At 40.9% G+C, this 14,123-nt stretch overlaps 1 protein-coding gene across 3 annotated transcripts in view; it reads right to left on the reverse strand.

The window, feature by feature from the left end:
• The window catches only part of EEFSEC (eukaryotic elongation factor, selenocysteine-tRNA specific), a 122,659-nt gene that overhangs the window by 40,387 nt on the left and 68,149 nt on the right, over window positions 1–14,123 (reverse strand). For all 3 annotated transcript variants that reach the window (XM_075183624.1, XM_075183626.1, XM_075183625.1), the window contains exon 5: window positions 9,790–10,431. In XM_075183624.1, the coding sequence (XP_075039725.1) occupies window positions 9,790–10,431 (642 nt within the window). The remainder of the gene's footprint in view (window positions 1–9,789; window positions 10,432–14,123) is intronic.

Below are 14,123 nucleotides of genomic sequence, written 5' to 3' on the forward strand. Positions count from 1 at the left end.
ACGCTGTGTTTGTGACATGTCAGAAAACACGGTACAGCTGCAGGAGAGGTTAAAGCTAGATTTTAAAAAGTTTTCGGTTAATTTTTTTCTTTATAGAGATGCAATCAAAATATTATGAGGTATTCATTGTCAAAATTAAAAGTTGACAAACAACAACAGAATATAAAATGGGTAAGTTGGTTTATTTTTTGTTTTTACAATTACCTATAACCCCGGATCAAGTAAAAGGTACTCTACTAAATCACTGGATACTTTATAATTAACATTTATATAGCAGGAACACTTTGTAGCACCGTACAAAGCAAGCTGTACATATAGAGGAATAAAACAAACACAAACCTCTCATATAGTGAAAGAAAAGGGCCCTCCGTCTGACTACATGAGAGACAACAGAAACCCCAGGAGCTTGCAATCACTGACTCTGGAAAAATAATCCACGGACCTGCCAAGCAGTTACAAGGGGCCAAGATCCGGAGCGTCCAGCGTTCCTGCTGCGAGACCCCTGAATAACACAGGTGGTTCTGATTCTGGAGTTTGGCAGAACTCAGCTGCTCTATTGTACGGCACAAATTTCTTCTTTTGCTATTTTTAATTTTGGCAAAGCACCATTTCCCCCGGTGTTTATTTTACAGCATTTGGAGCTGGTGAATTGCTGAATACGCAGATTTACGAGACAGTATATGTACAGTAGAACATCTATACAATGTAGAATACTGAGCACTGGAAGCTGCCCAATAAAGTCCAGCAATAACATTATGCAAACCTAGGAGCTCACCTAGAGCACTAGGGTTTAGGGGTTGCCCAAAACAGAGAGAAATATAATGTCGCCCAGAGTCTTTATTTTCACTGTGGCGCCCCCACGGAGCACCAGTCGCTGACACAGAGGGGAAACAGCCGACACTTTCTTACCTAAGGTAAGAATTGGGGAAGGGGGCATCAACAAAGGTGTACGTGCCAAGTCTGAGAGCTTAATTATTAATACATATATGTGGCGGCATGCTTGTGCAATTGCTTATTTGGCAAATTGTCTAATACTTATTTTTTTCTTCTACTGGCATAGCGTGTATATTACGCAGTGTCCTAAATAGTCACCATAGCAGGGAGGTGCTTCTCTATCTCACATCACCACGAGCCAGGAGAGCATCAGCGGTGTTATATGTGCGGCCTGGCGGGGAAATGTCTACACTATTTTATAGCAAAACTCTATCCGTGTTTTCTTTTTCTCTGCTCAAATTATTATTCCTGAGTTTTACATTTGGGCACTACGGCTAAATCTCCAAGATGATCACTTTAACAGCAATATAGTAAAAATATTTTCCTACTGGGTTAATTGTCCATCCAGAAAATGTTATAAAGCAATCCAACATGTTCCCGAATAATGTTACCGTGAAGGTGGATCATGTTCGTTATCTCCCTTCTCCAACAGTAAAAATAATACCCCAACTTAACCAGCCGAGGGGTTGGAACGGATCAGTCGGGAACATGGTCGGCTCAGGGAACTCTACAGTCAGGTCAGATTCGTTTTATTAACTTCAGGGAAAACTTCAAAAAAGGCTGCAGGCTTTAATAGCAGACAGGTCCAACCCAAAGTGCTCCATAAACAAAGGATTATTGCTGGAGAGGCTGAACAGCCCCTTGTTGACATTGTCAGATGACCGGGTGGCAGAAGGCTGGTTCACAGTCTTGTAACAGTGGCATTGTATGAACTGCACAGCCCTCTGCTGTGGAGCGGCTGCTGTGTATTTAAACGTTACTTTCTAAGTGAGACAAAGACAGCTCCGAACTGGAAAGAATATTTATGTAACAAACACACACAGAAAAGTTTCCAAACCTCTGTTTAAGTTTAAATGTGGCACCATCTGCACCATCACATTCTACAAACCCCAAATCTCTGCAGGGTCTAATCAGCAACCAATGGAGGAACCTGTACAAGTGGTACTGACCCTTCCAACTTCCCAGGCAATGCCTGTTACCTAGGGGGTACATTTCCTACCCGATAATCAGGACAAATGACTTGGCGCCCCCTATCTGTCAATGCCTGTAGTGCGCTGTAGGAGATACTTTAGGTAGAAATCGAAGGGAAGATAAAAGTTGTGAAATAATTACTTTTTTACTGGTAATATTAAGGACATTTATCTTTTTAAAACATGAATTTGGGTTCTGTAATTTTCAAAAGGGAAACAGGACACCCATGTAGGAATTTTTAATGATAACTGGGCAGCACAAGAAGAACAGTTTATTATTTATTTGTTGCTGTATTTAAGGCCGTCATCAGGATGGGTATGTACCGAATTACTGGATGTCCCCAGGGGCGACCATACACTCGCCCTCCAACACGACCCATTACACTGCGCCTTCAAACCTCTTCCTTATTTTCCTACTGCCTGAACCTGGGTGAGCGGAACAGGAGTTTATTAATTTTAAGAGTTGAATATCCCTTAGAGGTGCCCTAGGCAGCACTTCTATCCTTTTCCTCCACCCCACACACTTAAAAAATACTTAATTCCAATTAATTATATAACTGGTGATTAAAAACACCCTTCCCCATTTGATTACTTCCACTCAGATAACTACAATAGGAATAAATAAACTGGAAAATCAAGAGCAACGCATTTTACACTTAGTAGGAATGGGTCGTTCTGGAGGTAGGGGGGGGGGGGGATAGTCATAGCCATTATGATGTGGAAGGAGGACTCAGCTGCTGGTTGATCCTGATTTCTGTGTCACACAGCCCAAAACTTTTGAAAAAGACCTCAATCCATCCAGTCCAATTTTCCCAGCTACATCCGCAGTTAATCCTCAATCATATAGGCTGTGTCTCGTTGGATCGCAAAAAAACTGGGCTTCTCAGTGAAAGAAGGGACTGTTTCTGGAGTATAAATTAAAACACCTGTCCCACTATATCAGGGTAGATTATAATTGGCGTGTGGCCTAGAGCGAACGTACAGGAATAATATCCGTGTCTGTATGGAGAGGGCGCCATCACTGTGGGTATGGACACGTCGGAAAAGGACCAAAGACATGACAGGGAGCAGTCAAGGGGGTAGGAGGCAGAACTGCCTACATGATAGCATAAAACAATGTTTCATATATACACGTTGCCCTGCAAAGCACAATTAAACAAAAGTAGAGGTCTTTGAACAAATAGAATACATGTTCCCTTTAAAAGTGAAATGATTTGCGGAATAAACCCCTGCAATGTGTCCACTGCGTATTGTGCAGTCTCTTTATAACGCGCCCTGTGAATCGGTCAGACCGATATATTGTGCCAAAACAAAGGTTGAAAGTTTAAAGGATATTAACAAACGAGTGTGCAATAAAAAGATGTATATACAAACGTACTGAGAGCTCATAAATATGTTGGGTCAACATGATTTCAGCTTTTGTTTCCAGCCAGCGAGTCTTTATTAGGGACGTGTGACTCTGACTGTCAGGACAGTACTTAGCATGCCTGCGCCGCTCAGCCAGAACCAAACAAAGTCAGGAGCAGACTTCAAAGCCGGGGAAATATTTATACTGGCGTCTCTGCGAGGAAGCACAGGTAACACCGGTACCCGGTGCATAACACGTTACTTCTATCACTTTATGACCATTTATACTGAAGCATTCAGCCAGAAAACATTGCCTGAAATATAGCTTCCATTAGTTCAAGTTATTATGGAGAATGAAAAGAAGATCAAATAAAAAACAGACCAATGCTCTCCAATTTCTTGATAATGTACGTAAAATATATCCTTATATATTCTGAGCAGAGATAGTCATCGTTCAATATTCATATTTCGTGGCTAGTAATGATCATCCTTCACATTTCAAGTCTAGCAATGATCATCATTCACATTTTGTGGCTAGTAATGATCATAATTCATATTTCAAGGCTAGTAATGGTCATCATTCATATTCCGTGGCTAGTAATGGTCATCATTCACATTTTGTTGCTAGTAATGATCATCATTCATATTTTGTGGCTAGTAATGACCATCATTCATATTTCGTGGCTAGTAATGATCATCATTCATATTTCGTGGCTAGTAATGGTCATCATTCATATTACGTGGCTAATAATGGTCATCATTCACATTTTGTTGCTAGTAATGATCATCATTCATATTTTGTGGCTAGTAATGACCATCATTCATATTTCGTGGCTAGTAATGATCATCATTCATATTTCGTGGCTAGTAATGATCATCATTTATATTTTGTGGCTAGTAATGGTCATCATTCATATTTTGTGGCTAGTAATGACCATCATTCATATTCCGTGGCTAATAATGGTCATCATTCACATTTTGTTGCTAGTAATGATCATCATTCATATTTTGTGGCTAGTAATGACCATCATTCATATTTCGTGGCTAGTAATGATCATCATTCATATTTTGTGGCTAGTAATGATCATCATTTATATTTTGTGGCTAGTAATGGTCATCATTCATATTTTGTGGCTAGTAACGACCATCATTCATATTTTGTGGCTAGTAATGATCATCATTTATATTTCGTGGCTAGTAATGGTCATCATTCATATTTCGTGGCTAGTAATGGTCATCATTCATATTTCGTGGCTAGTAATGATCATCATTCATATTTTGTGGCTAGTAATCATCATTCATATTTTGTTGCTAGTAATGATCATCATTCATATTTCGTGGCTAGTAATGATCATCATTTATATTTCGTGGCTAGTAATGGTCATCATTCATTTTTCGTGGCTAATAATGACCATCATTCATATTTCGTGGCTAGTAATGATCATCATTTATATTTCGTGCTAGTAATGATCATCATTTATATTTCATGCTAGTAATGATCATCATTTATATTTCGTGCTAGTAATGATCATCATTTATATTTATAAATTATGATGCCGCCAGTCCAACTCCCAAGGCCCCCGCTCTACTTCTGGAGCAATTGTGGCGACTGACGCATGAGCAGTGAATCAGTTCCCCCTAATTTTGCTGTGGCCCCAGAGTTGCTGTGTGTTCCACTACTAAGTCCCACCAAAACATCAACTTAATTACATTAAACGCATACCGTGTGCAGGCCATCCATGCACACCGCTCAAACCTAAAGCAGAACTAGATCTGTAAAATGTAAAGTAGAAAAAAATACAAATTTTTCCAATTGCGCACCCTCGTTACTTAGCTGGGGACATTCAATGTCCTTCCTTTGGTTTTCAGGCAGCACTGAATTTGCTATTCACAAGTACCATATACTTATAAAGGCTACCGCCCATAATTATTAAACATGCTGTTATTCTTCTTAAATGGTTCTGTAAGGCTGAGAACAACAAAAAAAAGGTAAATAATAGTAGAGGTGACTGGGAGACACATTTGCTTCACCAAATTAAAAACATTGTCCGCCCCTCCTACCAGCTAAACATGGAGCCAAGTCACACACTGCAATCAAGAAACTGGATATTTCATTATCACAGATACAGAATTCTCTCCACAAGCCTCCAGGTCCTGATTTGCTCCAGTCCGTCCTATCACTGCATCCTGTGGCTTCTGTTGTTTTTAATCTCTGCAGCCTCACGACGTTGCTCGGTATCAATTACTGTTTGTTCTTGCAGAGAGCGACTGCCGCTAAGGTGAGAGAGCCAAATAAAAAGATAATTGTGGCACATTCCGGGACACGCTCTGGCAAAATGGTAGTAAGTAGCCGAAACAAGGAGAAGAGGAGCATCTTACAGCCCAGAGATTATAGGGCAGTGTTTCCTTACACAGTGAGGGGTATCCCCTGCGCCCCACTGCGCCTGTCACCGGCTACACAAATATACAAGTTGTTTAACCCTTGCACCGCCAGCGTCTGTGACGATTGATCACATTCTGTGGTCGAACAAGACCTGACATTAATAGATTGCATCTGTTACAGCAGGAATAACTTACCCCTTCCTAGTGTTGCTAAATATTATGTTTACACATAATGTGAGTTATATAGGGGGAAAAATACATATAGGAATAAATTGCAGTCATCGGGTCCATTGGCTAATTTCACACATTTATCCTAACTCCAGACATACTCCCCTGCATTTATCAGCTGACTTCTAACATGCATGCTTACTGCCTCGTTTGTTATGCGACTGTGGTTGTCATGGCAGTCCCATGACGGTCACAAAAGACCACAACAAGGTGTCTTACGGTAAACCAGAGTGATTTATGTACATTTTATGTAAACAAAATGCAAATATTGGTTTCATAGGATTGCAGCGTTAATATGTATAAATATATTAGAAGCCAATGCAAAGATTTGGCTAAAATAGTATTTTACATACCAAGTACCATAGCGAGGACAAGGGGTCATCAGTTGTGAACGGAAGAAGTACTGTTTTGTCAAAAGTGGAGGAAAGGGTTCTTTACTGTAAGAGCGGTTAAGTTGTGATAATCCTTCCTCAAACTGGTGATGACAAATTCACACAGTTGAATTCAACCCGATTCTGGGTAGAGGACATTACAAGATGATGTTCTGTAAAGTGTGATATATGAGCGATCATATATGTGCCATGTTTATTATGTGAATACATGGTCACGTGTTGCATGTAGACCATAGGAAGGAGTAGACCTCACGAGACGGCAGTCACTAGACTTAATTTCCTCTGTGTGTAGAACGGTCAGGTTACAGGCAATATTTTCTGCTATTTTCCCTTTGATGGGTTTGTTCTTTGCTCTACTTAGCCAACATAAACTATACTATGAGAAAACAAATAAATAAAACGTTTCTGCTAGAAAGGGAAAGAAACCGTTTACGAGCGTTAATCTTATAAACTCCCGTGTGCCCCCTACAGCTGCCAGAGTCAGCAGGTGCATGACCTTTGTAACAGAGTTTCACCAACAAAATACTCTTTACACATAATAAATATTTTGAGGAGGGGGGTGGGGGGGTTAGTGGCATGGAATTTATGATTCTTCAAATAGCGATGAGAATGCAATTCGGAGGGACCAATAGTAGCACTTTAGTTGGTCCGGTAGATGAGGTACGTAAGACGTGAATCGCGTCCCCGATTGTTGTCCAAGAATCATTTTCATATTTTATTGGGTACTGCACCTCTTCTAGGGACCATGGGCAGCGGCAGACTGATACTTAGGGTTCCAGCTAAAAAAAAAAATGTTAAGAACTACTGGTTTAAACCCATATAGAGCCTGAGGCGCTGCCAGAAAAGATCCCCAGTGGCTGATGGTCTTGGGTAGAGGCTGGTAGTGGTTACTACTATGACATGAATACCCCGTGCTACAGGTTGGCCTGTTACAGTGTAATATGTAACAAAGTGTCTAGCCAGGGGCCTGTCACCTCCCCTTCTTCCTTGTGTGGTACTGACAATCAAAGGGGAGCATTTGTTAAACCTTTAGAGATATAAGGGGGTATTTGTTAGATCTTTACTATTTAATTTGCTGTGCAGCTGAGAGTTTATAATGGTTTACAAGTCGAAATTAAATAAATCAAATGGGATCTTTACTTATGTGTAACCCTCAGATGTCAGATACCCAGAATGCCCTGCAACCTGTACATTGTTCTTGTAACAAGACTTTGTGCCAGTCTCTGCTTGGGAGATGTTTCAGGAATCATGTGCTGACCTTTCACGTGGCCACGTTCGTATTTGCGTCTCTTCATCTACTCTATATCAAGATGTTCCGATTTGAAACTACACAGAAGGCTGCAAACGTCACTAAATGCAGAATAATTCACTCCAGGACTGATTAAATCAAGTACTTCTCTGTACATTCTGTGAGCCACAGGCTTCCTCAGATATAGACTGCAGGTAGACTACACCTCTCGCCTCTGCGACTAATTACTATCCGTATTTTTAAAACCAAACCAACCGCTCACGTTCATTTATCGCACTTTACTTTAGAGTTCCTAATGTTAATATAATGATATCAACCTCAGAGGCACACTAGTTTTATTTAAAATAAATAAAAATTAAAAAATTGTATTTGAATTAAGAGAGGACTGCATAATATTCCTGTTGCAGAATTTTACCTAGCTTCTATAAAGGTGTTTCAAAGTCTGTTTGTAGACTTAATTATGCACTAAGGATCCATTTATCGCCTCCCAAACTCTTCATTTTACTAGTCGCAATTACAACACAACAATTAGGGGCAAGGCTGAATGGCAAGGGGTAGATTCTGCCATAATTAACTGAACAGTGTGTTTTTGGAGCATTCGGAGGAAACCCACAAGAACACAGGTAAAACATACAAATTCCATGCAGGTAAATCCTAAAGTCGCAGTATTGAGACTTTCTAATGAGTGAAACATGGTCACCAGGGATGTGATTTGCTCAACAGTTATTTAAGTTATTGGCAGGGAAAGTCTAACAAATATTTTTCATTGATAACTCAACCACTGGGGGTCCTCACTAATGTTAAATGGGGTTACCACTTGAGAGGGAAGATAATACAACCCACCTTTAACCCCTAATAGTACACCAATGGGTATCCATTCTCTAGGACCCCCACAGCATGCTCAATATAGCAGGGCCCCAGTAAATTCTGTGACTGTAGGACAACTGCAGCATGGTAGTTCAGTGGTTAGCACTTCTGCCTCACAGCACTGGGGTCATGAGTTCAATTCCCAACATGGCCTTATCTGTGTGGAGTTTGTATGTTCTCCCCGTGTTTGCGTGGGTTTCTTCCGGGTGCTCCGGTTTCCTTCCACACTCCAAAAACATACTGGTAGGTTAATTGGCTGCTATTAAATTGCCCTTAGTTTCATCTCGGTCTGTGTGTGTGTGTGTGTATGTTAGGTAATTTAGAGTGTAAGCTCCAATGGAGCAGGGACTGATGTGAGTGAGTTCTCTGTACAGCGCTGTGGAATTAGCGTCGCTATATAAATAGATGAGGACGATGATGAACTGCAGGAGAGAGGTCTTTTGATTGGACAAGTGAAGGCCATCCAATCAGGGACAAGCTAGTATCTCTACTTGTGTGTCAGCTCTTCCAGATCTCAGATAGCATTACAGTATCAGTATAGCAGAGGTCCACGGTTACAGGAAGGATGTCACAGTGATATTAGTGAAAGGTAAAAAGGGGGAGTCTGTGTAAACACCCTCTGCTGCAATAACATAAGTAAATTAGATTTTAGATGGGAAATGGCAATGTTTTATAAAGCATTTCGATTTTTTTTTTAATTAATCCTCTTAAATATAGGCCAAATTTCACGTGAACCAGAGTTTTATCCCTGTGTAAGACAAGACACCTAGTAAACATGCCAAGCACCCAAAACCATCAGATTTAATTATAGACGTACAAAACATGGATGGCTAAATTAAAAAGGTATCTGACTGTTCAATCTACACACAGTTAGTGTGGCCGAAAGTTGATCAGATCAGTTATTGTCTAAACAGGTTTCCAGGCGCCCAGGTCGACGTCAGAATAATCCTGTTCAGACTCCGTCTTTTTCAACCCACAGATGCTGCAATTTTTGGCCAAATAAGTTTAACATGACCCAATTCCAGCCCAATTGCATATATGGGCACTTAAAGTTGTGCGCTGGTCTATGCATATAACTGAAACTTCAGTACAAGTATATTAGATAAAATAAGATGCCACAATGCAAGTAATCAGAAGATCTAAACAATTAATCTGCACTGTTCATAGATTCAGGACTACAGGTGTACCTCGTATTTCGGAAATGGCTGCAGAACGACCAGGAATCAAACCTCTCAACTACCAACCGAACCGCTCATCCCACCGCTGGATGCATAGTGAATCCCACCGCTGGATGCCTAGTGAGAGCGTGATCTCACAATAGGCTACTGAATGTACAGAAAATGGAGAGGAGTGTCCTTACCCTTTCTACCTGTCCTTCCTTGTGTTTCATCTTGAAGACTTTAAGCTTGGGAAGAAAGGTCTCAGAGTAGTTTTTATCTTCCATTCCTTCCAGCAGCACGCCATGAAACGCTAGTCTACAGGTGTTAGAATGAATGTCCGTGTCCAGCCTAGATCCGATAACAAGGCATAACTTGGGGCACGTCACCGGCTTCTCAAACTCCAGCAGGGCCCATTCTTGATTGGGAAGGACCTTGTCTCCCTGTTGGCCATCCGTTTTGTCCTGTTCCGAAACCACAGAGTCGTTCGTGCCGTAGCTATCCTGGTACAAATACTCCTTCCCGAAATCAAACCGGTCTGACGGCTCTTCGTGGTTGACATGAGGCGTGGGGAACCTAAAGAACGTGACTTTCCCCATGACGGTTTCATGGCCAACCGTGATGTGGAACTTGGCTTTGGTCTGAAGAGATCCTTTAAAGTAGGGAATCTTCTTGACGGATATTATGGCCGCGTGAATGGTGTGCAAAGACTCTGGCGTGCAGACAAGTCCCCTTTCTAGAAGTTTGGGGTCGAACTGAGTCACACAGATTCCCAGACGGTCTCCTTGCATGGCGCTGTTGACTGGTCGGTGGAACATCTGCATGCTCTTCACCTTCTTGGTCACCTGTATGAAGCAAATGGAAGAGTTTAAATTACTGTAAATACCTACTACTGTCAGATGCTAAGGAATATAAAATATAACAAGCTTAGACCTCAAACACTCAAATTTTTTACACAGATATCACACAAAAGCTTAATTTCCTCTGCATTATTTGTAGACATTTTTGCAGTATCATGTAGAACATATAGAAGAAAACATTAGCAGATGAAAACCGTATGTAGCACTGTAAAGACATCAAAACAAGAAGACGCAATGCAGAAAGTAAACGCTCATGTGCTCTGCATATTGATTCGAATGAAGAAGCCTCTTTACACGCAGCATTTTCTGAATAAAATACATGGAAAAAAATGCACTACAAACGTGTGTCTAGGGCCTTATAGAGACATCGGTCAGGAAATCCGTAACACATCCATAGAAACCTCAAGTGAACATGGACAGTTCCCAAATAAATCATCATTTGAGTTGTTAGATTAAACAACTATTCAGGTATTTGAAAAAAAGAGATGCTATTCTTCTTAAATATTATGGGTTCTATTTACCAACGTACATATGGAGCCCCAATTTATGTTTAACAGAGTGGCGCCAAATGTAATATTTAGTTATTACATATAACGCAGCACAAAAAGGGAGCGAAGGTGATGGAGAATTTTGGTGCAGAGAAGAGGGGAGAGAGCAACGCAACAGCCCGCATTAGCATGCGCGCTGTTGTTTCATCCCAACGCCGCCTGCAGCTACCGCATACAGAGCAGCCATCTGAAAGCAAACATGGAAATGTGCAGCTCCTCCCTTCATATTTGCCTTAATAAAAAAAAAAACAACACACTATATTTCTCCAGACAGAGTTATACAGTGAAATGAGCAGCGTCCTCAGCAGCACAGAATATATTTGAGAGATGAGTGATGTGTTAGTAAGGACAGGGCTGCATGTGACAGGGGCAGTGACATGATGTGAGGAGGGGAAGGAGGCAGCAGGAAGCCACAGACTGAGAGTTATATAGTGGAAGGAGCAGGGTCCTCAGCAGCACAGAGTAATAATATAAGGCTCCTGTCACACTCATGGAGTTCCTGTCACACTCATGGAGTGAACTGTTGTGAAATACAGATAAAACTTCCAACAAGTTTACATGTAACATTTTGTTGGCTAAAACGATGTTCATGAAAATCCAGCCTATCAATTCACTAGGAATCCATAGCAGAACTCAGACATAATGGAAAAAGAACAGAAATGATCTTGCCCATAGCTGCCTTGTAAATGGAAGACAATACATCTACAGGAACGAGAAGTGCACACGCAGGTGAAAGAGAGAACACGACATCACCAGCAGAATTACCTGCATGGAACCTGGAACCTTCCTGGCAAAGGCTTCCTAGTATGAAATGTATCAGCCTTTGTGTCTAGGACACTCTTGTCCCTACACAGACACCATGAATGATTTACTAAGCTGTTCCTCAGCTGCTGGAGTGTAACATGTAGCAAGAGACACTTGTCTGTCTATGTTGCAAGAGATCCCTCTCTAGTCTGACAGAGGAAGATCTACACATTGGGGAAGACCAAGGCAATGACTTTGAAACGTGTAAACCGATGCAAGGACTTAATGCTCCGTAAATACTCCATCAACGGAGGGGGGAAAAAACCAAGATGTACTGAGAAGGTTCTTGTGAATGCACTTTGTGGCTGGTAAACAGAAGACCTGTCCTCTAGGGAACGGTCCCAAAAAGCCACAATCGATACTAGACTGTGTTAAGTGTTCTTTTCCGTACTCGTGCAGACTACAAGCGCTTGTCTCAGACATTATTAAAGCAATTAATTTACAATACCTGTTTCTGCAACATTATCGTGTTGCACACAGCCTGGGGGAATTGCAGAGTATCAGTTCAATACGTAGAGCTAAATCAGCGGTAACAAACTAGATCACACTCATCCAGGGGGACAGGGTGTAAGAAGAGTCTACCTACTCGCAACCCAAACCACCGTCACCCACAACATAAGCAGTAAATTTAATAAACACCACGAGAGGCGTTTATGAAATCTGGGGTTTAGTTAACGATTGTGTAGCCCATAATACGTACTAGAAAAACAACATTTAGAACGTTGCAGGTTGTATTATTATTATTATCATCATTTATTTGTTAGGCGCCACAAGGTTTCCGCAGCGCCGCACATAGTACAAACAGTAGACTATACAGGGTATAACCGTACAGAACAATAAACAAGTTGTAAGGGGGTTACACGATTTTTCCTTTAAAACAGTGATATATAAATATTCCCTATATACTGTATACATTTACACCCCCACCAATATAAAACTTATATACAGTCTTCTCAAAACATTCACGGTAACCAAAAAGATAAAACATTTTACAAAACATCAATACTATATAGGTTTAAAATGGTTACATATACTAATCCTATATTGTCACATATTGTAATGTGGGGATGATGTAAATGTTATTAAATGACACTAAAAACAAGTAATTGGGATTGCGCCCAATCGACAGAAAACATTTCCCCTTACAATTTTGCCAAAATCGGTAACGGATTCTGCACTTACTCTCTATTTTGGCAAAGAAGCTGTAAATAAATTAATCTCTGGGGGTACAATTTTTGCTGAATCAATGACCCCACCGCCCCTTCCCTGACAAATATTTATGCTACACGTGTGTGACTGGGTTACCTGAATGCTCCGTGTGTGGGTAATCACGCTTCACATAACACACTCAGCTCTAGAACTTTGTACTATTCAGTTGAGAACATTTGAGTCACCGTAAGACTCTAGCAGGCAAATTTTAAATGTTATATGTATATAAGACGCCCCTCTGCCCCCCAGCCCCATAGCCAGAAAGTTGGGAGATATGTCCCTTTTATTGCGGTCCTGCAGAGCAGCAGTGAGCGTTGGAATGTGTGTTTGGAGGGGAGGGGGTAAAGGGGCAGCGATAGAACATCTCTGAGGTTTAACCACACCCACTGTCCCATTTCAAGAAGGTCCAAAATTTTGGAGCTATGGTCATATCGATGCCATAATGTCATCTCTCCACCAGTTCGTACCACCCTATTTGTGTTTCCCCCTTCCCTTTAGGATGCAAGCTCTCAGGAGCAGGGCCCTCTTTCCTTGTGTGCTCCTTCTACTATTCCATCACCCTCTGTACCTCTTGACCTGCTTCCTTCGCCCTGTTTTCTTAAGCTTCGGCCTACTTCTCGCTCATTTCTACCATCACTTTCACTCATTGTACCAGAAATAATTTGATTTGCATTACCATGTTACCTGTGTGTGTATATATATTTCTGTTCTTCATTTTTTGTTGTTTCTGTATCATATTGTGTCATGGGTCACTGTTTTCTGTATATGTCATGTTCGGCGCTGCGGACCCTTTGTGGCGTCTTATAAATTAAAGATAATAATAATAATCAAGAAGTGTTCACAGATACAAATGATGCCATTACAGGGGTTTCTTCTGTTTGCAGAATTTAAGAAGGTGACCATAGCTATTTTAGGAAGTGCCTTAAAACCTGAGCCAGGCTTAGGGTCAGGACCTAATATTTGAAATTAAGTTATACTAGTATCAGATTTATATTGTAGTTTATCAATTCATTGGGAAACATCCAGATGTTGAACTGAAGCCAGATAACAATAATAAGTTCAGTTTGTTTGTCATTTCAAGTGCTTGCAGAAATTGCTGCTTAAATAAAAATAAAT

Source organism: Mixophyes fleayi, chromosome 8, assembly GCF_038048845.1.
Source record: "Mixophyes fleayi isolate aMixFle1 chromosome 8, aMixFle1.hap1, whole genome shotgun sequence".
Lineage (NCBI taxonomy): Eukaryota > Metazoa > Chordata > Amphibia > Anura > Limnodynastidae > Mixophyes > Mixophyes fleayi.